The sequence below is a fragment of the Aquarana catesbeiana genome, linkage group LG01 (assembly GCF_042186555.1).
Source record: "Aquarana catesbeiana isolate 2022-GZ linkage group LG01, ASM4218655v1, whole genome shotgun sequence".
NCBI classification, from domain to species: Eukaryota; Metazoa; Chordata; class Amphibia; order Anura; family Ranidae; genus Aquarana; species Aquarana catesbeiana.
Window position 1 is genome coordinate 88,160,885 of NC_133324.1, and position 25,997 is coordinate 88,186,881.

General features: G+C 44.8%; 1 protein-coding gene across 2 annotated transcripts in view; it reads left to right on the plus strand.

Annotated features, from left to right (window-relative positions):
• The window catches only part of EGFLAM (EGF like, fibronectin type III and laminin G domains), a 297,792-nt gene that overhangs the window by 197,528 nt on the left and 74,267 nt on the right, over positions 1 to 25,997 (plus strand). For both annotated transcript variants that reach the window (XM_073621500.1, XM_073621508.1), the window contains exons 8-9: positions 3,372 to 3,487; positions 7,826 to 8,192. In XM_073621500.1, the coding sequence (XP_073477601.1) occupies positions 3,372 to 3,487; positions 7,826 to 8,192 (483 nt within the window). The remainder of the gene's footprint in view (positions 1 to 3,371; positions 3,488 to 7,825; positions 8,193 to 25,997) is intronic.

Genomic DNA, 25,997 nt, shown 5'->3' on the forward strand with positions numbered 1-25,997 from the left:
TCCTTGCCAAGCACAAGGCCTATTATAGATGGTGTAATTGAATTCACTTTCAATGCTCATTGTATTGATTTTAAAAGATCTGCAAAGCTTCTTTATCCCAATGTATTTTTGTATTGTATTTATTGTATAAGAGATACAGATTCTTAGTGGATAGGCTACAAGTTCTAAGAGGTCCTCTATTTACACATTTTTTTCATTAATTAAATGATGTTCTAGTATAATAAATTATATATGTATATATGTGTGTGTATATATATATATATATATATATATATATATATATATATATATATATATATATATATATATAGATATATATATAGATATATCTATATCTATATCTATATATATATATATATATATATATATATATATATACAGCATATGTGTGTATTTATATATATATATATATATATATATATATATATATTTAGTGTGTATATTCCGTAGGGTTCAATATTGAGTTGGCCCAACCTTTGCAGCTATAACAGCTTCATCTCTTCTGGGAAGGCTGTCCACAAGGTTTAGGAGTGTGTCTATGGGAATGTTTGACCATTCTGCACTGATGTTGAACGAGAAGGCCCAGGTCGCAGTCTCCACTCTAATTCATCCCAAAGGTGTTCTATCGGGTTGAGGTCAGGACTGTGCAGGCCAGTCCAACTGGACCTATCATCCCAACTACTTAGTGTCTCCAAGTGGACTGTACCTTTTTTTTATCAGAAAAGATTGAGCTTTCATTTGGTGGGAAATACTGGATATCTTTTGGCCTGTTTGTTTTTTTTATTATGATAAAAAGAAAACTGGCTCGAAATAGTAAAAAATTGTATTTTTTAATTTATATGTATAATTTTATGCTATTACCATGTACCACCACCAAAAAAACTTGCAAAAAATTTCTACTGCTCCTAACTATCGCGTTGATACCTCATACACTATATTACCAAAAGTATTGGGACACCTGCCTTTACACGCACATGACCATTAATGGCATCCCAGTCTTAGTTGGTTGGGTTCAATATTGAAGTGGCCCACCCTCTGCAGCTATAACAGCTTCAACCCTCCTGGGAAGGCTATGGGAATGTTTGACCATTCTTACAGAAATGCATTTGAGGTCAGGCACTGATGTGAACAAGAAGGCGTGGCTTGCAGTCTCCGCTTTAGTTCATCCCAAAGGTGTTCTATCGGGTTTAGGTCAGGACTCTGTGCAGGCCAGAAAAGTTCCTCCACCCCAAACTCGCTTATCCATGTCTTTATGGACTTTGTGCATTGGGCCAAATCATTTGGTGGAGGGGGGATTATAGCATGGGGTTGTTTTTCAGGGGTTGAGTTTGACCCCTTACTTCCAGTAAAGAGAACTCTTAAGGCATCAGCATACCGAGACATTTTGGACAATTTCATGCTCCCAACGTTATAGGAAGAGTTTGGGGGTGGCCCCTTCCTGTTCCAACATAACTGCACCCCAGTGCACAAAACAAGGTCCATAAGGACAAAGATGGGTGAGTTTGGGGTGGAGGAACTTGACTGGCCCGCACAGAGTCCTGACCTCAACCAGAGTGCCGTAGTGGAGTGCGGGGGAAAGGTTCCCACTGCAAGAGTAGAATTTTCTCATTTCTGGACTTTGACTTTAAGATTTTTTTCAGGAAGTCTTAATTGGTTGTCTGACAGGGTTGATGCTGTCACGTCTACCCCAACGCAGGTGGTCAGACACTATAGCTAGATACTGTGTTCTTCACCCATAGCAGCCACCTTTCCCTTAAGGCAAGCAGGCCTACCGATACATGGTTGCCCCCAGGACTTATACGCAATGCTATAGTGCCTGGCCACCATACCAGGGCAGATGCGAACGGAGCAAAGCCAAGAGATACTTGCAGTTAGCAGACAGGTAGAGTGGTTCTCTGACAGTCCTGGTTAAAGGCAGGCTGAGTTCAAGGAATAGTCCAATAATCCGGCCTGAAGTCATACACAGGGAAATCCAAACTAGTAAAGCAGGGCAGACAGACAGACAGATTGACCACATCAGTCACCCAGCAGGTGGACACAGACAGGGAGAATGCAACAGCCAAAACTCGGATGCTGGAATGAGGAGCAGGAGCACTTAAGTGATCCTGACAGACACTTTATCTAACTTTATTGGGATCAGTATAGAAAAAAGGAAAAATTGCCTACCCCACAAACAGTAGAATAAAAGGCTCTGTGTTGAGGGAAAATGTTTAAGAATTTCCAGTGCTACCTTGTGTTTATCCTAATAAACAAAGGACATATGTAACTGGAGTTCCTTTATAACAGCATTTCTCAACTTACAACACCATTTAAACCACAAAATGCTTTATATAAACCATTCTTACCCAAGTACCTTCAAGTGTAGGTCAGCTTATCCCAAATTGCCAAACTGCCTGTGCCAGTATATACGAGGGCTGTACCAAAAGCAATGCGAAAATGGGCATACATTTTTAATTAACTTAGATAGGTCATTTGAATTTCACATGTTGGTAGAGTAACTCTTCTTTTTCATTGAAGGTAAATAATGGATTCCAAGAATAAGCAACATGCCGTCATTGACTACTTGATGAAATAGGGGTGCAGGCCGTCCAACATACACAGAATGTTTACAGAGATGACGGCTTTGACAAGAGTTACCAATGACAAGACATTGATCTTGACAAGGGTGCCATCTCCGTAAACATTCTGTAGCCTTCTGTGGATGTCGGACAGCCTGCACCCCTTCTTTGTCAAGAACTCAATGATGGCAAGTTGCTTCTGTTTGGAATCCATTATTTACCCGCAATGAAAAAGAAGAAGATTTATAACAAAAGGTAGTTACTCACTTTTGCATTACTTCATAAATGTTTTACAATCACAATTCTGCTGCTCTGAAAAAAACAGTTGTTCAGAGATGCGGGCACTAAGCAATTGTTACGGGCGCACATCTATATCAGGAACCCAAAGGAGCCAGCATGTATTGGCATGCGCTTTAAGGATCTATTGATAGTAGCAGGGCGTAAAGATGTATTATTATTGATATTTCATGTAACAATCAATAAAATGTGTGCAGAAAAACTGCAGGCTGCATTCACACTTGAGCTGAGCGTCTTTGTTTGCTTGAAGCCCATGTAGTTTTTGAGTTACAAGCTTCAACTACACTCAGGTGTGAAGAGACACAATTGGAAACCATGGGATTGTATATGTTGAGCATTCTGGAATTTCGAGTTACATAAAGCTCAAGTGTGAATGGGGCCAATATTTTGTTAATGTAGCCAGAGTAAGTATTTGAATTTGGTAACATCTACTAAAGTAAACAGTAAGATTCAAAACCGCTTCACTTGTGATTGTGAACTGTCATTAAATCCCAAATTGTATGCTATGTGTTCCAGGCACAGATGAGCTGGGATCTGGAGGGTACATTCACAGCTATGTCACAGAGCCCAAGATCGGTGATGACGATGGATATGACATTGATGATTCTGATTATGATATCTATATAGATGATGTAAGGGAATTTATGGTTTGTTCTACTTTTATTCTATAAATTATCTGGTCTTGTTTTATGATAGTGTATATGAACAATAGGCTTTGCAGTTTTAGGTCAGGCCAATTTTTGAGCTAGAATTATTATTAAAAACCCAAAAAAGCCTAAATCAGACCTGAATGTATTTACTGTAAATGATTGCTGAGATCCTCATGGAAGATATTGAACTGTAGAAGGCTGGCTTCCAATTAGTAATTATTTTGAAAGAAGTGCGGTTATCCTCTTTTTGTTAAAATAGCTAAAACATGGGAAACGTTTTAACAAAGTTTTCTCCTCTCAGTAAAGAAAGTGTTAGTTCATGATCAAATTTATTAATTTATATACCAGGTGGAATTTTTACATCCACATTATATTCAAATTTCAATAGCCTATAAGGTTGAGTCCCAACCTCTAGTCCCCTAAATTAAGTCTGGTTCGCCATGCCATTTTTGCTAACTAAAGTAAATCATAGACACAAGTTTAATCATTCATACCCACACACTTTATTTTATTTGATATAACATCTTCTTACATCCTCATTGACTTTAAAATAAGGCCTCTTTCACATGGGGATATAAAAAGAAAAAAAAAGGGTTGAGCTGTGGTTTTACCGTCTCCCAACCGTCCACCAACCATCCACCTAAGACATAACATACAGTTGAAGGGGGCTGTTCACATGGCATAAAACTATTACTGACAGTCCCTATCTCCCACTTATGTTCAAGAACAAATCAGCATGGTTCTGGATCATGTGATCAAGATGACATCCAGCCACAGTAATCACATGAGGTTTGTTTACAAACAAATCCTGTTGGCTATATCTGTCAATGTGGATTACAGCATTTAAAAGCAATTCAATTATTTATTTATTTATTTTTTTTTATTTAAAACAGTTTCAAGTTGAGAAAAATGCAGTTATCATGTTTGTCAGCATTTAATAACATGCGCAGAGTTTTTATTTAGCCCCTTACTACTGGCTGTACGCATATATGTGGTATCAGGGAAGTGAAGACTATATTCCGCGCTGCCACATATATACCAATCCATACCCATATATGCGTACCTGTATATGCTGGGAGCACACTCAGGGGCATTCCCCCAGCACTGTGACCAAGCTATAAATATATCGACAGATCCGCGCTTACAGACTGATTTACACCTGCAGCCCCCCTATGTAGGAAGGGGACACCTAAGTGATCCCCCAAAAAACTGAAAATCAAAGTATAGGGAGTGGCGCTGTGTTAAAACAAAGGGTGTGGCTGTAAATTAAACAAGTGCTCAAGTGTGTGATATAATTGCTTCTTAGAAGTGAAAATTTTTATATATATATATATATATATATATATATATATATATATATATATATATATATATATATACAAAACTCCCAAAAATCAATGTATCCCTATATTAGTGAAAAATCCTTATTTAGTGGTAAAGGGAATTTGCTACTATATGTGCAAACACTAACATAAATATTAAATCATCACCATTATATAACATATATACATCTACTAATTAGAAAATGTAAAGTGACAAGTGCCAAAAACTGTGGTTATCAAACCATTGTGCATTGATGTGCAAAAACCATTTGAAATAGTAAATCATAGGTAATGTGTAAAAACCGCAACTATATATCAAAGGAAATCCCATATATTGTTTGTTGCAAAGTGTTCATAACAGTAGTAGAATGTGCCGTGCACTAAAACCCGTAGAAATCGTGCAGAAGGTTCTCCTTTGCTGGTACAGAGCCGTGCTGTAATTACTGGCAGTTACCCCCCAATGTGGTTGCACTCACCGGAGCACTCCACCCCTGCAGGGGTACGAGCGTATGATGTTAATCCTGTCTCTCCGGTTATATGGATGCCAGTATCCTTCCACGCGTCTCAATTCAAAGCAGCTACTTGCATACATGGAGATGGGGACTCCCTGTCCCTTGATGTAATAAAGGTCCCCACTGGATATCCACTTAGATGTTAAAAAAATAAAAAGGGTTCCACATAGCGTGATTCTGTTTAAATGGATTCGTTTATTTATATAAAACAGTCCAGTCACAAAAGACTGATATCACACTGAAGAATAAAACAATTAATGTTCCCAGATAGGAGAGGGAGCTCACAGGCTCATATGTTCTCCACACAATCCGGGGACGCCTCCGATGACGTCCGTATGACGAAACGCGTAAGGCGGGACTATCTTGGCACGCACAACGTCACTTCCGCGGATCGTGGTTCCGGATATCCGACCGGTGGAACGCAAGCGGTGGCTCATGCTGGCGCTGCAACCCCGGATTGTGTGGAGAACATATGAGCCTGTGAGCTCCCTCTCCTATCTGGGAACATTAATTGTTTTATTCGTCAGTGTGATATCAGTCTTTTGTGACTGGACTGTTTTATATAAATAAACGAATCCATTTAAACAGAATCACGCTGTGTAGAACCCTTTTTATTTTTTTAACATCTAAGTGGATATCCAGTGGGGACCTTTATTACATCAAGGGACAGGGAGTCCCCATCTCCATGTATGCAAGTAGCTGCTTTGAATTGAGACGCGTGGAAGGATACTGGCATCCATATAACCGGAGAGACAGGTTTAACATCATACGCTCGTACCCCTGCAGGGGTGGAGTGCTCCGGTGAGTGCAACCACATTGGGGGGTGACTGCCAGTAATTACAGCACGGCTTTGTACCAGCAAAGGAGAACCTTCTGCACGATTTCTACGGGGTTTTAGTGCACGGCACATTCTACTACTGTTATGAACAATTTGCAACAAACAATATATGGGATTTCCTTTGATATATAGTTGCGGTTTTTACACATTACCTATGATTTACTATTTCAAATGGTTTTTGCACATCATTGCACAATGGTTTGATAACCACAGTTTTTGGCACTTGTCACTTTACATTTTCTAATTAGTAGATTTATATATGTTATATAATGGTGATGATTTAATATTTATGTTAGTGTTTGCACATATAGTAGCAAATTCCCTTTACCACTATATAAGGATTTTTCACTAATATAGGGATACATTGATTTTTGGGAGTTTTGTATATATATATATATATATATATATATAAAAATGTTTTCACTTCTAAGAAGCAATTATATCACACACTTGAGCACTTATTTAATTTACAGCCACACCCTTTGTTTTAACACAGCGCCACTCCCTATACTTTGATTTTCACTGTGACCAAGCTGTCACCAACAGCTCCCTATGACATCACAATGATCAGGAGGCGGTAGGGCAGGCTCCCAATCATGTGGTCACTATGACAGCCAGTTGCAGTGATCACATTATCATGAGGCCCATGTAAAGCCTCAGGCATTACGATGTCTTAAACGACCGTTGGCACCTGATGAAAATGGGGTTACACAACCTACTAAATAAATGCACCCATAAGTCTCTAAAAAACAATGTAAGATTTTTTTAGATTGAAATTTAGATATTATTTAGAAATTATTCATAGAGTTATTGTCAAGTTACCTAGGTCGGCTAAATTTGGTCTGGGCTCTGATGACCTCTGGTCATAAAAGCATTCGGTCACATGCAGTTTTATATTGCTTCTAGACATGTGCATTCGTTTTCATCTGAATGCATTTTCGTTCGAATTTCGGGGATTTTCGCATTCGTTTTAACAAACGATAACGAACGCGCAGAATCCGAAAGATCCGACATAAAAAATGCTTTATTTTCATTTCATTGCGACAACAGTTCGATATAGATAGAAGATTCGACATGATGGTGACAATAGCAATGTGTCGAATGTGCCTAACCTAACTCTATTAGTCCAAGATTATTCGACAAAGAGAGAAAAGAATCGACATTATAGAGATATGAAGATTCGACGAAGCAGCTAAATACATACGATCGCCGCGAGCGGACATTTGCAGTCAAATGCTTCGCCCATAGGCTATAGAAGAATTCTAATGTTGGTTGACTAATAATAATAATTAATAAATATAATTATTACTAGTCATACAACATTAGAATTCTACTATAGCTTGTGGGCAGAGCATTCGACCGGAAATGTACGATTGCGGCGTCGTACAGTTTAGCTGCTTCGTCGAATCTTCGTAGAACATTCGACAGATACCAGAATCCTTCAATTGACAGATTCGACCTTAATTTGGATTTTTTTTGACAAATGCATTTTTTAACGAGATAAAATAAATAAAAATGAATTTCGAACTAAACGAACTAAATAAATGTATTTTTCGGACGAAACCGAAATTCCGAAACGAAATATTTCATTGTGCACATGTCTAATTGCTTCTGTGTCATAATGTAAAAATGTACTGTTGTTCGATAGGTGAAGCCACTTCCTTCCAAAAAAGAGGGCAACAAAAAGTTTGTTATCGAAACCAAAGGGACATCTGGGACATATACAAAGATAGTTCCTTTAAGAACTACCACTTCTTCACCAATAAAATCCACCACTGCCAGAAAGAGCATGATAACCACGCCTACAACAACCACCCCCTTATCTGCTACCACCACAGTGAGAGCAACTGCAAAACCCACCAGAAGGGTCAGTCTGATGTCTCCTCCCCGGCTATTTGACCTGACATGTGAGGAAACTGCCTGTCCTGCGGACAGCTTCTGCCTCAATGATTATGACCGCGGAGGCTCACGGTGCCACTGTAATCTGGGAAAAGGAGGAGAAACTTGTGAGGAGGGTAAGTTTGGTTTTATCACGTTAAGTTCTCAACACCTGATGGCCTTCCATGTAACTGTTGAGAAGGGATGAGCAGATTGACAGATTGAGTGAAAATAAATTCTCTGCAAAATTACTGATATCATTGCCGGAGAAGTTTTGACAAAATGAAAACTATACATTTTTGCTCACTGAGCAACATTTGCTCGGAAAAAAAATAATGTTTTTTTTGGAGGTTTCTTTTATGTATGTATTTGATTCTTTTTGTATAATGTTGCATCATTTTTTTTATCTTATTTATTTTCACTATCTGTTTTTTCTTTCTGTAAGAAAACTTTAAATAATAAGGGTATTAAGGAACAGGATACAGTAGTTGTAAGCAGCTTCTGTAGACCTCAGGAACCATTTAAGATCCTTGTGCCCGTAAAGTCTATGTCTCTAATAATGAACTTCTCTTATTTGATCCCTTAAAGAGTTAGTTCATTTTGGTGCATAAAACAGCCCATGCAGTCAAATCTCAGTACATGTAAATGCACCATGTTGTTTACAAACCTCTTGGTTAATTAAACAGGAGTTCCACCCAGGGGGTCCAGTAAAAAAAAAAAAAAAAATTAAAAGTCAGCAGCTACAAATACTGCAGCTGCTGACTTTTAATTGGACACTTACCTGTCCCAGGGTCCAGCGATGCGGGGGATTGAAGCCCCGCTCGTCTCCCCCCTCCGTTCAGCGGCGCCGGCATTGCAACTGTGGGCGCCGGGCTGTGGCTTCACAGCCTGGCACCCACTGCGCATGCGCGAGCGGCGCCGCGCACCGTGATTGGCCGCTCAGTCACCTGGGACCTGTAATGGGTCCCAGATGATTGACAGGAGGGAGGGAGCAGAGCGGAGCCCTTCCTGTGCCGAGGGGGAAGTGATGTCACCAGCCCAGGCACTGGAAGGGGCAGACTACGAGGGACCCCCTAGCAACAGGCATTTAGAGGTAAGTTAAAAAAAAAAATATCCAAATTTTTTTTGTTTTTTTTTTGTTTTTTTTTAGGATTTTTCATGTATTTTTGTTTTTTTGGGTGGAACCCCACTTTAAGTTGCACACCTGTGGGCCATGTTGTCCCATTGAATACTGTTAAAAAAAACTCCTAATGGACCCCCCTTCCAGTCCTATCCTGTTTCCAGTACACTACAGCCATTGGATGCTCAACCATGGGGATAAAGGAGAGGAGAAGCTGCTTTCAGGAGATTTTTTTTTACATGCTTCAGGAGGACCAACATGGCCTACTCAGGTATGCAACTTAAAGTGGTTCTAAAGCCTAAAGGTTTTTTACCTTTATGCATTCCATAAAAAATGTTTAGGCATCAGCATCCCCCCCCCTCACCCCTCCTTTTACTTACCTGAGCCCCCATTCAATCCAGTGCTGTGCACGTCTGCAGCTCTTCTCTCCCCTCACTTTTGGGTCTCGCTGGCTTTGCTGAGGCACAGGGAGTAATTGGGAGTTGGGGACGGGGCCGAGTCCCACAGTCTGTGTCAGGGGATGCAGCAGCAGGGCTCGGGAGTGAGCATGCAAGAGTGGCATCTTCCCATGGGGGCACCATAATGCCAGGATCCGCCTAGCTGCCTGATTGATAGTTGGCTCTGGCTCTCAGCACAACGCTGAGAACCGAAGCCAGCTGCGCCCGCCTGCTCTCCAGCCTGGTTTTCCAGTGAGCCTCGGAGGTGCAGAGTGAAGAGCGGAGACTGACAATCACTGCTCTCAACTCCAAGGAGAACCGAGAAATGAGCGATCAGCAGTCATGTGATCGATCAGTTCTCGGTCTTAAGCCCCGTACACACGATCGGACTTTCCAACGGGAAATGTTCGATGACAGGCTGTTGTCGGTAAATCTGACCGTGTGTGTGCTCCATCGGACAATTGATGTCGGACTTTCCGCAAACAGATGTTGGCTAGCAGGTTTTCAAATTTTCCGTGGACAAATGTGTATTGTCGGATTTACACAAACGATTTACACAAGCGGTGTACATGGTGTACACAAGTCCGTCGGACAAAAGTCCAAAGTACAAACACGCATGCTCAGAAGCAAGGACGAGCCAGAAGCGGTCGGTCTTGTAAACTAGCGATCGTAATTGAGAATTAACATTTGTGATGTGGCAAATTATGAAATCTCCAAATGCAGCACACATTCTCTTCTTCTTTAATGGGATAATAATGAAGCTGCTTTGCTGGTGATACTGATGGAGTTATTGCAAAATAATTTTCAAAGGCTTTTTTTTCCTAGTGATATCAAGAATAATATTATTATGCTTTTTTTTTTTTTTTTTTTTTAATTTGGGCAAGTTACCACAACACCATTATCCTGTACTTTTTTAAGATCAAAGATACAACTATGTTGGTGTCCCTTGTTAATTTTACATTGTATTTTTAAAAATGTAACTGCCTACTCCCAAACTGTCATTTGAAGTAAAACACATAGCCAAGTATTATTCTACACAATTTTTTTATTGTGCATTAAAAAAATAATAAAACAAATACAATTAGACATGCTATCTGCCAATAGAACTTAACCAAAAAGTGCATTCTATGTATCCAAAAATATAGAAAATATAACAAATCAAATCATTATTATTCAACCAAAAAAATTATGTCAAAGCAATAACTCCAAGGCCAATAATAAATAACATGTTATCTCCTGCGATTCCGCAATATGGCTGGTTGATGAACGGCCGTTCAGAAACGAACTGAAAAGCGCAAAATGAAAAGCGCGAATCACTCACCAAACTTCTACTAACACGAAATTAGAAGGAGCCCAAAGGGTGGCGCTAAAGAGCTGAAAAACCACGTAGTACGTCACTACGTTCGTAATTGTTGGCCAACAATTGTGTGGCCATGTGTATGCAAGACAAGTTTGGGCCAACGCCCTTCGGGCAAAATTCCACGGTTTTGTTGGCCAACAATCCGATCGTGTGTACGAGCCTTTAGAGTCAACAGCGGACAGCTGCAGCTCAGTATATGTCCTATTTTTTTTTTTTTAACCCCAAACTTCTCCTTTAAATCTGTCCTTTGCATACTTTTCTGTGGAGTCACCCGCAGTTCCTCCCTTGCACTGCAGAGCAATAATGCCCCGTACACACGGTCGGATTTTCCGACGGAAAATGTGTGATAGGACCTTGTTGTCGGAAATTCCGACCGTGTGTGGGCTCCATCACACATTTTCCATCGGATTTTCCGACACACAAAGTTTGAGAGCAGGATATAAAATTTTCCGACAACAAAATCCGTTGTCGGAAATTCCGATCGTGTGTACACAAATCCGACACACAAAGTGCCACGCATGCTCAGAATAAATTAAGAGACGAAAGCTATTGGCTACTGCCCCATTTATAGTCCCGACGTACGTGTTTTACGTCTCCGCGTTCAGAACGATCGGATTTTCCGACAACTTTGTATGACCGTGTGTATGCAAGACAAGTTTGAGCCAACATCCGTCGGAAAAAATCCATGGATTTTGTTGTCGGAATGTCCGATCAATGTCCGACAGTGTGTACGGGGCATTAGTCCTTATGCAGTGGAGATGAGGAGAATGGACAAGATTCAGGGGTTTAACAACAGGTAACTGGCCAGGGCTGACACCAAGTCATGCAATTTAATTGTGCAAAAAAGGTATGTGGTGTCATATCACATCAGGAAATTACAAGCTGTGTGCATTTCTGGCAGATCAACATGTATTTTTCTGTACTTGCAGAACTTTCATTTCACGTTCCTCATCAAGGCCAATGCATTTTTGGATTCCCTTCTATAGATGCACTTTGTTTGTGCTTTTCAATGTTGTGCTGTTCATTCTGAATGGCACTCCAATACACTTGTACACTGCAGGGATTTTTGTTAAAGATTCTATTTTTATTAAAAAATGTTCATAGAAAGTACAATAAATAAAAGTCGTCAGTCAGAACATGAGAAAGGCATAGTCTTACCCTGGATAATAGTGTGTAAACCTCATTAATATAAATCCAAGGTCATACATGGATAAGAAATCACTCAACAGATACTCATGTCATGGACCAGTACATTGCAAAACATTATACTTATAATATCAGGCTTTTATGAATTGTTGAGATGTTATTATAGGCCACATCCTCATGCTCCTCCGGGGAATGGAAGAAAGAAAAGCAGCAATATAAATAGTAAAGAGAAAGAAGAAGAGAAAGGAGGAGGGAGAGGGAAAAGTGATCCCAACCATAACCCCACTATCCTTAACCCCTTCATGACCAGGGTCACAACAAACCTTAAACGCCCAAGTCCAATTTTGCAGCTGTGACCTGTATTAATAAAACTGGACCTATCGTCCCAACTACTTAGTGTCTCCAAGTGGACTATACCTTGCTTTTATAGGAAAAGATTGAGCTTTCATTTGGTGGGAAATAATGGATATCTTTTGGCTTGTTTGTTTTTTTTTTGTTTTTGTTTTTTTTATAACTCGAAATGGGAAAAAATTTATTTTTACATTTATATGTATAATTTGATGCTATTACCATGTACCACCACCAAAAAAACTTGCAAAAAAATTCTCCTGCTTCTGACTATCGCGGTGATACCTCATACGCTATATTACCAAAAGTATTGGGACACCTGCCTTTACACGCACATGACCATTAATGGCATCCCAGTCTTATGCCCTGTACACACGGTCGGATTTTCCGATGGAAAAAGTGCGATCGGATTGTGCTGTCGGAAATTGTGTGGGCTCCATCTGACTTTTTCCGTCGGAATTTCCGACACACAAAGTTTGAGAGCAGGCTATAAAATTTTCCGACAACAAAATCCGATCGGTTAAATTCCGATCGTGTGTAGACAGATCCGACGCATAAAGTGCCACGCATGCTCAGAATAAATAAAGAGATGAAAGCTATTGGCTACTGCCCCGTTTATAGTCCCGACGTACGTGTTTTACGTCACCGCGTTTAGAATGATCGGATTTTCGGACAACTTTGTGTGACCGTGTGTATGCAAGACAAGTTTGAGCCAACATCCCTCGGAAAAAATCCATGGATTTTGTTGTCGGAATGTCCGATCAATGTCCGACCGTGTGTACAGGGCATTAGTCCGTAGGGTTCAATATTGAGTTGGCTCACCCTTTGCAGATATAACAGCTTCAACCCTCCTGGGAAGGCTGTCCACAAGGTTTAGGAGTGTGTCTTTGGGGATGTTTGACCATTCTTCCAGAAACGCATTTGTGAGGTAAGGCACTGATGTGAACGAGAAGACCTGGCATGCAGGCTCCACTCTAATCCATCCCAAATGTGTTCTGTCGGGTTTAGTTCAGGACTCTGTGCAGGCCAGTCAAGTTCCTCCACCCCAAACTCGCTCATCCGTGTTTTTATGGACCTTGCTTTGTGCACTGGTCCAAATCATTTGGTGGAGGGGGGATTACGGTGTGGGGTTGTTTTTCAGGGGTTGGGCTTGGCCCCTTTGTTCCAGTGAAGGGAACTCTTAAGGCGTCAGCATACCAAGACATTTTGGACAATTTCATGCTCCCAACTTTGTGGGAACAGTTTAGGGATGGCCCCTTCCTGTTCCAATATGACTGTACACCAGTGCACAAAGCAAGGTCCATAAAGACATGGATGAGCGAGTTTTGGTTGGAGGAACTTGGCTGGCCTGCACAGAGTCCTGAACTCAACCCGATAGAACACCTTTGGGATGAAGTAGAGTGGATACTGCAAACAAGGCCTTCTCGTCCAACATCAGTGCCTGACCTGACAAATGCGCTTCTGGAAGAATGGTCAAACATTCCCATAGACACACTCCTAAACCTTGTGGACAGCCTTCCCAGAAGAGTTGAAGCTGTTATAGCTGCAAAGGGTGGGCCAACTCAATATTCAACCCTATGGACTAGGCCGCTCCATAGAGGATAATAGAGGGTTAGATTGGGACCGTCTGGAAAACTGACAGTCGGACCCGACCACCTATGTGAAAAGATCCTATTACCACGTACACACGGTCGAAATTTCCGACAACAAATGTTCAATGTGAGCTTGTTGTCGGAAATTCCGACCGTGTGTATGCTCCATCGGACATTTGCTGTCGGAATTTCCGACAACAAATGTTTGAGAGCTGGTTCTCAAATTTTCTGACAACAAACTTTGTTGTCGGAAATTCCGATCGTGTGTACCCAAGTCCGACACACAAAGTTCCACGCATGCTCAGAATCAAGTAGAAGAGCCGCACTGGCTATTGAACTTCATTTTTCTCGGCTTGTCCTCACCGCGTTCTTGACGTTCGGAATTTCCGACAAGATTTGTGTGACCGTGTGAATGCAAGACAAGTTTGAGCCAACATCCGTCGGAAAAAAATCCACGGTTTTGTTGTCGGAATGTGCGATCACGTGTACGCGGCATTAGACTCACTACACTAGTTTAGGCCCTGAACTACTTATTCTTTCTTTCTTTCTTTCTTTTTTTAACAGACAGTTTGTTTGTTTTTGTTTTTTTGCGGACATGTCTTCCAGTGAGGAATAAAAGATACAATGTATAAAGTGAGTTGTTTGATTGAATGACTACTGCGATAGCCAATCAGACTCTATCACAGGTATCATGTGATCTAGCTCCCCCAGATCAGCCCTTTCTCAGTGCTGGGAGCACACAATTGGGCGCTCTCCCAGCACAAACACAAGAGGATACAGTATATCCAGAGGCCAGGTTTAGAACCCACTTCCTGGACACCGTATACACAGTGCCTTGAAAAAGTATTCATACCCCCTGAAATTTCCCACATTTTGTCATGTTACAACCAAAAACGTAAATGTATTTTATTGGAATTTTATGTGATAGCCCAACACAACATGGCACATAATTGTGAAGTGGAAGGAAAATGATAAATGGTTTTCAAAATTTTATACAAATAAATATGTGAAAAGTGTGGCGTGTATTTGTATTCAGCCCCCCTGAGTCAATTCTTTGTAGAACCACCTTTCACTGCAATTATGCTATGGGCACACAGGAAGAAGTTTCAGGATGGAGAGCGAGGGAAGGGGCCGGTAAATATGTAATTTACTGGCCTCTTTCTTTCCTGAATAAACACAGTGAGCAATCTGTACCAATCACTACTGTGTCCATTCATCGCTGAAGCATAGTAAACAGCGTCTACTATGCTTCCGTTTGTAAATAAGCAGGAAGCTTCTGAGCGCTTCCTATTCATTCATCTGTGCAGCCGAGGCTGTAAAGAAAGGGACTGATAAGTCTATGTCCTCAGTCACTTTCAGCCGGGGGGGGGCCCTGTCAGGTAGGCTGTATGGGGCCCCGTGATTTCTAACAGCAGCCCTGTGCGTGAAACATGTTAACGCTGTTCCCTGTTTGTGGAGCTGTGGTGTTTGTATTTTAATAGATTATCAATAACTCTGCTTGGAGTTTCTATACTATTGAGTGCGGTCATCCGTCTTCTTATGCAGTTTTCTTCGGCTGTGAACAGGACTGGCACCTTGCTGTGTGGATTCGTATGAGAATAGAAATCTGCATGCAAGTGGGCTGACTTGGAGCCGTGTCATTGTGTTACTTAAATTGTTTAGAACACAATATTACCCATGATAGTCGTCTTTATCAAGAAATTGTGATCCAAACACATGCCAAGCATCACACATCTTGTTAAAGACTGCATGACAAGTGACTACTAATCAGAGGTTTTATAGAAATCCAATATTTGAAAGTGAAGACCCCATGGGAGAGTCACACATCCGACAAAAATATCAGTCCCATGAGAATAGGAACACAGATGGCCATCTGCAGACAACTGGCAGGCACATCTCATACCACCCGGCGTCCTCTGTGCTTTACGTACTTTCGGGTATAAAAAAAGGCTTTAGAAAAGAATGTTAATCTAAACTAGAAATCTTCTATAATTTAGAATGGCAAAGCTGTGCGAGTCAAAAATGAGTTTACTGCAGCAGATCAGGCAGTGATTGTGATTGGCTGCCAGAGAGGCAGAGAGGGGTGAGGTGGGTGCAGAGTGCAGGGGTGAGGTGGGTACAGGGGTGAGGTGGGTGCAGAGTGCAGGAGTGAGGTGAGTGCAGAGTGCAGGGGTGAGGTGGGTACAGAGTGCAGGGGTGAGGTGGGTGCAGGGGTGAGGTGGGTGCAGAGTGCAGGGGTGAGGTGGGTGCAGGGGTGAGGAGGGTGCAGAGTGCAGGGGTGAGGTGGGTGCAGAGTGCAGGGGTGAGGTGGGTGCAGAGTGCAGGGGTGAGGTGAGTGCAGAGTGCAGGAGTGAGGTGGGTGCAGAGTGCAGGAGTGAGGTGGGTGCAGAGTGCAGGGGTGAGGTGGGTGCAGAGTGCAGGGGTGAGCTGAGTGCAGGGGTGAAGTGGATGCAGAGTGCAGGGGTGAAGTGGGTGCAGAGTGCAGGGGTGAGGTGGGTGCAGAGTGCAGGGGTGAGGTGGGTGCAGGGGTGAGGTGGGTGCAGGGGTGAGGTGAGTGCAGGGGTGAGGTGAGTGCAGGGGTGAGGTGGGTGCAGAGTGCAGGAGTGAGGTGGGTGCAGGGGTGAGGTGGGTGCAGAGTGCAGGGGTGACGTGGGTGCAGAGTGCAGGGGTGACGTGGGTGCAAAGTGCAGTTGTGAGGTGGGTGCAGAGTGCAGGGGTGAGGTGGGTGCAGAGTGCAGGGGTGAGGTGGGTGCAAAGTGCAGGGGTGAGGTGGGTGCAGAGTGCAGGGGTGAGGTGAGTGCAGGGGTGAGGTGAGTGCAGGGGTGAGGTGAGTGCAGGGGTGAGGTGGATGCAGGGGTGAGGTGGGTGCAAAGTGCAGGGGTGAGGTGGGTGCAAAGTGCAGGGGTGAGGTGGGTGCAGAGTGCAGGGGTGAGGTGGGTGCAGAGTGCAGGGTTGAGGTGAGTGCAGGGGTGAGGTGGGTGCAGAGTGCAGGAGTGAGGTGGGTGCAGGGGTGAGGTGGGTGCAGAGTGCAGGGGTGAGGTGGGTGCAGAGTGCAGGGGTGAGGTGGGTGCAGAATGCAGGGGTGAGGTGGGTGCAGATTGCAGGGGTGAGGTGAGTGCAGGGGTGAGGTGAGTGCAGGGGTGAGGTGGGTGCAGAGTGCAGGGGTGAGGTGGGTGCAGGGGTGAGGTGAGTGCAGGGGTGAGGTGGGTGCAGAGTGCAGGAGTGAGGTGGGTGCAGGGGTGAGGTGGGTGCAGAGTGCAGGGGTGAGGTGGGTGCAGAGTGCAGGGGTGACGTGGGTGCAGAATGCAGGAGTGAGGTGGGTGCAAAATGCAGTTGTGAGGTGGGTGCAGAGTGCAGGGGTGAGGTGGGTGCAAAGTGCAGGAGTGAGGTGGGTGCAGAGTGCAGGGGTGAGGTGGGTGCAGAGTGCAGGGGTGAGGTGGGTGCAGAGTGCAGGGGTGAGGTGAGTGCAGGGGTGAGGTGGGTGCAGAGTGCAGGGGTGAGGTGGGTGCAGAGTGCAGGGGTGAGGTGGGTGCAGGGGTGAGGTGAGTGCAGGGGTGAGGTGGGTGCAGAGTGCAGGAGTGAGGTGGGTGCAGGGGTGAGGTGGGTGCAGAGTGCAGGGGTGAGGTGGGTGCAGAGTGCAGGAGTGAGGTGGGTGCAGAGTGCAGTTGTGAGGTGGGTGCAGAGTGCAGGGGTGAGGTGGGTGCAAAGTGCAGGGGTGAGGTGGGTGCAAAGTGCAGGGGTGAGGTGGGTGCAGAGTGCAGGGGTGAGGTGAGTGCAGGGGTGAGGTGAGTGCAGGGGTGAGGTGGGTGCAAAGTGCACGGGTGAGGTGGGTGCAAAGTGCAGGGGTGAGGTGGGTGCAAAGTGCAGGGTGAGGTGGGTGCAGAGTGCAGGGGTGAGGTGGGTGCAGAGTGCAGGGGTGAGGTGGGTGCAGAGTGCAGGGGTGAGGTTAATGCAGGGGTGAGGTGGGTGCAGAGTGCAGGGGTGAGGTGGGTGCAGAGTGCAGGGGTGAGGTGGGTGCAGGGGTGAGGTGAGTGCAGGGGTGAGGTGGGTGCAGAGTGCAGGGGTGAGGTGGGTGCAGAGTGCAGGGGTGAGCTGGGTGCAGAGTGCAGGGGTGAGGTGGGTGCAGAGTGCAGGGGTGACGTGGGTGCAGAGTGCAGGAGTGAGGTGGGTGCAGAGTGCAGGGGTGACGTGGGTGCAGAGTGCAGGGGTGAGGTGGGTGCAGAGTGCAGGGGTGAGGTGTGTGTAGAGTGCAGGGGTGAGGTGGGTGCAGAGTGCAGGGGTGAGGTGGGTGCAGAGTGCAGGGGTGAGGTGGGTGCAGAGTGCAGGGGTGAGGTGGGTGCAGAGTGCAGGGGTGAGGTGGGTGCAGAGTGCAGGGGTGAGGTGGGTGCAGAGTGCAGGAGTGAGGTGGGTGCAGGGGTGAGGTGGGTGCAGAGTGCAGGGGTGAGGTGGGTGCAGAGTGCAGGAGAGAGGTGGGTGCAGAGTGCAGGAGAGAGGTGGGTGCAGAGTGCAGGAGTGAGGTGGGTGCAGAGTGCAGGGGTGAGGTGGGTGCAGAGTGCAGGGGTGAGGTAGGTGCAGAGTGCAGGGGTGAGGTGGGTGCAGAGTGCAGGGGTGAGGTGGGTGCAGAGTGCAGGGGTGAGGTGGGTGCAGAGTGCAGGGGTGAGGTAGGTGCAGAGTGCAGGGGTGAGGTAGGTGCAGAGTGCAGGGGTGACGTGGGTGCAGAGTGCAGGAGTGAGGTGGGTGCAAAGTGCAGTTGTGAGGTGGGTGCAGAGTGCAGGGGTGAGGTGGGTGCAAAGTGCAGGGGTGAGGTGGGTGCAAAGTGCAGGAGTGAGGTGGGTGCAGAGTGCAGGGGTGAGGTGAGTGCAGGGGTGAGGTGAGTGCAGGGGTGAGGTGGGTGCAAAGTGCAGGGGTGAGGTGGGTGCAAAGTGCAGGGGTGAGGTGGGTGCAGAGTGCAGGGGTGAGGTGGGTGCAGAGTGCAGGGGTGAGGTGGGTGCAGAGTGCAGGGGTGAGGTGAGTGCAGAGTGCAGGGTTGAGGTGAGTGCAGGGGTGAGGTGGGTGCAGAGTGCAGGAGTGAGGTGGGTGCAGAGTGCAGGAGTGAGGTGGGTGCAGGGGTGAGGTGGGTGCAGAGTGCAGGGGTGAGGTGTGTGTAGAGTGCAGGGGTGAGGTGGGTGCAGAGTGCAGGGGTGAGGTGGGTGCAGGGGTGAGGTGGGTGCAGAGTGCAGGGGTGAGGTGGGTGCAGAGTGCAGGAGAGAGGTGGGTGCAGAGTGCAGGAGAGAGGTGGGTGCAGAGTGCAGGAGTGAGGTGGGTGCAGAGTGCAGGAGTGAGGTGGGTGCAGAGTGCAGGGGTGAGGTGGGTGCAGAGTGCAGGGGTGAGGTGGGTGCAGAGTGCAGGAGTGAGGTGGGTGCAGAGTGCAGGAGAGAGGTGGGTGCAGAGTGCAGGAGAGAGGTGGGTGCAGAGTGCAGGGGTGAGGTGGGTGCAGAGTGCAGGGGTGAGGTAGGTGCAGAGTGCAGGGGTGAGGTAGGTGCAGAGTGCAGGAGTGCACGGCTCTCCTCCCCCCCCCCCAGATTCCAGTAAAGAGCTCCACTCCCCCTAAGTCCAAGGCTCTCCTCCCACAAAGCCCCCCCCCCCCCCCCCCCCCCGGATTCCAGTAAACAGTTTTCCTAATGTTACTCACAGTGTGTTGTCTGATGTCCCTGCAGCCTGCCAGTCCCAGAGGCAGCTTCCCCTGTGCAGAGTCCCTGCCCCCTTCCTCCTCTGCTCTCAGAGATCGATGTGTATACCCGAGGGATCAGAGCGGCCGCCGGGAGAGGAGTGCCGTCACTTGGAATGATACAAGCAGCGCTTGTGTCTTTCCAAGTGGCAGTAGCGAGCAGCAAGCATGCGACCAGCACCGGAGGTGGCCACACTCCAGCGGGCAGCGCGGGGCTCAAGGGGCGGGCAGCACAGCGCCCCCCAACAATGACAGGGCCCTGGGCAGATGCCCCTTTTGCCCCGCATTAAACACAGCCCTGTGCACAGCCTATTTGCCTTTAGTAAATCAGCCCCCTACTGTCAATGGATAAGGGGAGATTGTGACTTTCATTCGCCTCTCCTCTCTCCTTGTCCTCTCACAGAATGCCTTGTATTCTTTGAAAGAATATAAGATGTTTTGTGAATGGACAAGAGGAGAGGAATGTGGAGAGTGATCATTCACTATACTGGAGCTGGCACTGTCAATCTGAGGTATTTTAGTTATAAATAGCAAATAGTCAAAAAAAGTTTTTTTCCCTCAGAGTTAAGCTTTAAAGAGTTATCCCAAACCAGGGGGTTCCCACTCCTACTGCTGTTTTTTAATTCACACTATATTAGGTCCATTTCACAAGAGCAGCTTACCAATCATTAGATGTGATCGCTGCATTTGTTTTCTTTTTTAGCTACTTTAAGACCGGGCCTATTTTTCAAACTTGTTGTTTACAAGTTAAAATCATTTTTTTTTTTCTAGAAAATTACTTAGAACCCCCAAACATTATTTGTATTTTTTCTAACACCCTACAGAATAAAATGGTGGTCGTTGCAATATTTTATGTCACACCGTATTTGCGCAGCGGTCTCACAAGCACACTTTTTTTGGAAAAATACACGTTTTTAATTAAAAAATAAGACAACAGTAAAGTAGCCCAATTTTTTTTTTTTTATATTGTGAAAGGTGATGTTACGCCGAATAAATTGATACCCAACATGTCATGCTTCAAAATTGCGCCCTCTCTTGGAATGGCAACAAACTTTTATCCTTAAAAATCTCCATCGGCAACGTTTAAAAAATTCTAGAGGTTGCATGTTTGAGTTACAGAGGCGGTCTAGGGCTAGAATTATTGCTCTCGCTCTAACGATCGCGTCGATACCTCACATGTGTGGTATGAACACCGTTTTCATATGCGGGCGCTACTCACGTATGCGTTTGCTTCTGTACGCGAGCTTGGCGGGACGGGGCGCATTAACATTTTAAATTTTTTTTTCTTATTTATTTTACTCTTTATTTTTTATTTTTACACTGTTCTTTAAAAAAAAAAAAAGTGTCACTTTTATTCCTATTTCAGGGAATGTAAACATCCCTTGTAATAGAAAAAAAGCATAACAGGACCTCTTAAATATGAGATCTGGAGTCAAAAAGACCTCATATCTCATATTTACACTTATGCTGCGTACACATGGTCGGATTTTCCGACGGAAAATGTTCGATGTGAGCTTGTTGTCGGAAATTCCCACCGTGTGTAGGCTCCATCGGACATTTTCCATCGGAATTTCCATCGCACAAAATTTGAGATCTGGTTCTCAAATTTTCCGACAACAAAATCCGTTGTCGTAAATTCCGATCGTGTGTACACAATTCCGACGCACAAAGTTCCACGCATGCTCAGAATCAAGCAGAAGAGCCGCACTGGCTATTGAACTTCATTTTTCTCGGCTCGCTGTATGTCACCGTGTTCTTGATGTTCGGAATTTCCGACAAGATTTGTGCGACCGTGTGTATGCAAGACAAGTTTGAGCCAACATCCATCGGAAAAAAAAACATGGATTTTGTTGTCGGAAAATCCTATCGTGTGTACGGGGCATAAGATGCAATAAAAAAAAATGTTGTTTGGAAGAAAAAAAAATGTCCCTTTAAGAGCTATGGGTGGAAGTGACGTTTTGACGTCGCTTCCGCCCTGCAATGGTATGGAGACGGGCGGGGGTCATCTTTCCCTCTGTCAGCTCCATATCACAGAGGGGACAGGATCCGATTGTCTCCGCCCCAGTCGGCGGCTTCGGTAAGCGGCGGAGGGCACCGGAGCATAGCGGGAGGGGGGGGCCCTCTCCCGCCACCGATAAAAGTGATCTTGCGGTGAATCCGCCACTGAGACCACTTTTACCTGAAGAAGTGGATACCGGGGTTATGGCAGCTAGCTGCTGCCATAACAACGATACTCCACTTCAAAGTGCCGCTGTATAATGACGGCGGGCAGTCCGTAAGTGGTTAGGCTTTCTTTCCTTTATTTTCACCAGGTGATCTGGTCAGTAAGTCTGTTGTTTTTCAACAGAACAAGCTGTCCTGTAGATGTAGCAAGGGGGCTTAAAATGATCAGCTTTTATTTATTCATATAAAACCTTTATACCAAAAGAAAAAAGAAAAGCTTTTCTGTAACTGATTATAAAGTGTGGCTTCAATTTGTTAAATCTGCTAGTATATCTAACACTCCCCTTTCCCCCCAGACTGACAATGTTGCTCTACAAAGGTGCCCCCTCCTTCATCCACAGTGGGGGGCGCTCTAATACAGGAGGTATGTTACTGGTCAGATCACCAGGTGAAAAAAAAAAAACGAATGATTGGTAAGCTGCAATATATTTCATTTTGTTTTGAGTTGAATACCACTTTAACAATAAATGTTTTGTAGTGTTGTTTTTTTCGTTAGAACATATTGTTTTTTTTTTTTCAGTAGCCAAAGAATTCATATGTAAAGGTACTTAATAAAAGAATTTTACCATCTGCTGAAATGGATCAAACAGATGAAAAACAAGCAGAAATCACAGTCTCTTTATAGATGGATTCTGGCAAACATTCAGGAAATAGAAACAAAGGCCACAGAAAGCAGAATAAAAAATAACAATTTCGTTTGTCTGTGTGTGTGATATGTAGCATCTAGAAAAACGATTACTACAGGGAAGAAATAAGCCCCCATCACACTAGTACTTCTGCAGATTCGTGCTTTTTTTTTTTTTTTTTTAAGGTGTTTTGCTGGTGTGCTTTTGTAGCTTTTTCATGTGTTTTTCATGTGTTTTCAGGCTGGCTAGGTGTTCTAATCAATACAAACTGCATGGGCAGTGTCATTCTATGCCCTCGCCCGCTTGCAGCGTTCTTACTAATTATTGTCTTTGGGATGGTAGAGCAATGTCCTTTCACGCTGCGGCCGTATCGGCTCTCCAGCTTCCAGCATGGTCTCTCCATTTTCATCTCTCTGCAGTCTGGTTAGAGTAGAAGTAGTAGTTTTGCTAGAAGGAGAAGAAGGTTGTTATGCAAAAAAATACGCCCAAAACACATGTACAAGTCTATGGGGCCAAAAATGCACTGCGGAGCAAAAAAAAATTGAACGGCAGTCTGTTGCATAGGTGTGAATGAGCACAATAATGTGTGAAACCATAGTGTGAATGGGGGCCATCACAGCCCTTAAAGGGGTTGTAAAGGCAGGTTTTTTTTTAACTTAATGCATTCTGTGCATTAAGATAAAAAACCTTTTGTGTGTAGCAGCCCCCCTAATTACTTACCTGAGCCCCATCTCTCTCCAGCGATGTCCACGAATGTCTAAGCTGTCCAGGACACTCCTCCTGATTGGCTGAGACACAGCAGTGGCGCCATTGGCACCCGTGGCTGTCAATCAAAGTCAGTTAGTTAATCAGGGGAGAGAGGGGGTGGGGCCGGTTCGGGGCTCCGTGTCTGCATATATATATACAGGGAGCTGTGACTCGGCTTGGGTGCCCCCATAGCAAGCTGCTTGCTGTGGGGGCACTCAACAGGAGGGAGGGACCAGGATCTCAGAAGGGGGACCCGAGAAGAGGAGGATCTGGGCTGCTCTGTGCAAAACCACTGCACAGAGGAGGTAAGTATAACATGTTTATTATTTTTAACTAGAAAAAAAAATGATACTTTACAATCACTTTAGGCTAGCAATGGGGGCTAACACAACACTTACGCCCCGTACACATGGTCGGATTTTCCAACGGAAAATGTGCGATCGGAGCGTGTTGTCAAAAATTCCGACCGTGTGTGGGCTCCATCGGACTTTTTCCATCGGATTTTCCGACACACAAAGTTTGAGAGCAGGCTATAAAATTTTCCGACAACAAAATCCGATTGCGTCAATTCCAACCGTGTGTGGACAATTCCGATGCACAAAGTGCCACGCATGCTCAGAAGAAATTCCCGAGACGGAACAGCTCGGTCTGGTAAAATTAGTGTTCGGAATGGATAGAGCACTTTCGTCAGGCTGCAATGTTTAAAATAGTTTAATGCAGCGCACTGTCTTCTTCTTTATAATGCAGGAAGAACAAAGTAGTTTTGCTGCTGATATTCACACAGAGTTCTCACAAACTTCTTTCTTTCTTATTTATCCTGATTCCCTCAATATATTATGATTTGTCACATCTGACCAAAAATCTATATAATTTTTTTTTGTGTTTTTTTTTTTTTTTTTTTTTTAAAGCCTGATGTGATTTTTTTTTTTTTTTTGGTTTGTATTTTTTTTCAAGGCTGATCTTGTTTTTTTTTTTTTTTATAGTTAGTTATTTAACATACAGAATATTTTTGTGTGTGTTTTGTGTGTCAAGTTACCACAACACCATTATTATCTTGTATTATTTAATCTCAAGGAGGTTGCTTGGTGTTGGTGTCTCTTGTTAATTTCACATTGTATTTTGAAATGTACCTGCCTCCTCACAAACAAACTGTCCTTTTTGAATGAAAACACACATAGGCGAGTCTAATTGAAACCAAAAAACCTTTATTAAGGGCTCAGAACCAAACAAAGAGGGAGGCAACGCTGGAGAAACACCAGAAATTGGTGAAGCCTTTGACCCCCAGGGCACACATCAATGATTTTACTGCAAAATTGGTGGCCTGAGGAGTCCATATATAAGGGAGTGCAGTCTGGTCCAGAAGTCCCAGAGATCATGAAAGCAGCAGATGACATCTGTGTCCCCAGGCTGTGGTTATAAAAGAGCCTGCATCTTTTGTCAGACCAGACTGAACCCAGGGTCATCACTCTGGTCTTCCTTCCACGCTTCCTTCCACGCTGTGGCTGTGGTGGTGTAGTTGTGGCAGGAGGAGGAGGAGGATGTTCCAACTCAATCACGTGGGTATTGGGTGTGATTTTGCCCCTCACCCCCTTAGTTAAGACTTTATAAAGAAGGTCCTCACACAGTTGGCGTTGGCCCTCCTGCATGCCCTGCAGTTTGGTGGTAGCCATGCAGGCAAAGGCCTCTTCGGGAGTGGGGGTGGCTCTGAGGGACGCAGAAGCCTCCTGAATGAGCCTGAGTGCTGAATCCTGCACGTGACTCCCCTTCCTGGGTCTTTTGTTTGGAAGGCCGAGGGGAAGAACCTGCGATTCGGTCAGGCTGCTACTGGTCCCAGGCTTCTCCTGGCTGCCACTTAGCCCTGCCTCCTCCTGGCTGCCACTAACCCCCGCCTCCTCCTGACTGCCACATTCCAGAGCCTCGTCCTGGCTGAGGTCTTCCTGTGTATGAAAAAGGGACATAGTTTTAGTTTTTACTTCATCAATCACACACAATTTTCATATCATGACTGTTGCAAATTGAATGTTAACAAATATAAAAGACTATCCTTCTGAGCCCAGCATTTTTCATTCTTGTCCCAATTATTTTTGCCCACTACTGTCTATTGATATGTAAACGCCTTTATTAAATCAGCAATACGTGATCAATAATATCTAGTAAAGATCATTTCTTTATTGACCAGAAATCTGTAGAAGAATGCTATACCTGGCTCAAGCTGGGCTCCTCCACTTCTTCCTGGCTGGAAGTCCCAGGTTGGATGTCGGAAGCCTCAGCTGGGGTGGAAGGAAGAGTGGAAGGAAGGGTTGAGAGGGATTCCCTGACTTCAGTGTGGTCTGACAGAAAACAAAGTCTCTCATAGTACCAGAGCCTGGGGACATAAACGTCATCTGCTGCAGCTCCGGATCTCTGGGAATCCGTGACCTTCTTGCGCTCCCTAAGATAAGTGCTCCTCCGGCCACCAATTTTGGCTTTTAAATAAGGGATGGTTGCTGTGGGGACCACCGGCTTCACCAGCTCCAGCAGTTTCTCCAGCGCTGTCTGCCTCTTTTGTTTATGATTATAATGTGGATGTTTCACCTGCCACAGACAGGGCAGCTCCCTGTACTTGTCTATGAACAGGGGGAGGAAGTTGTGGTCAT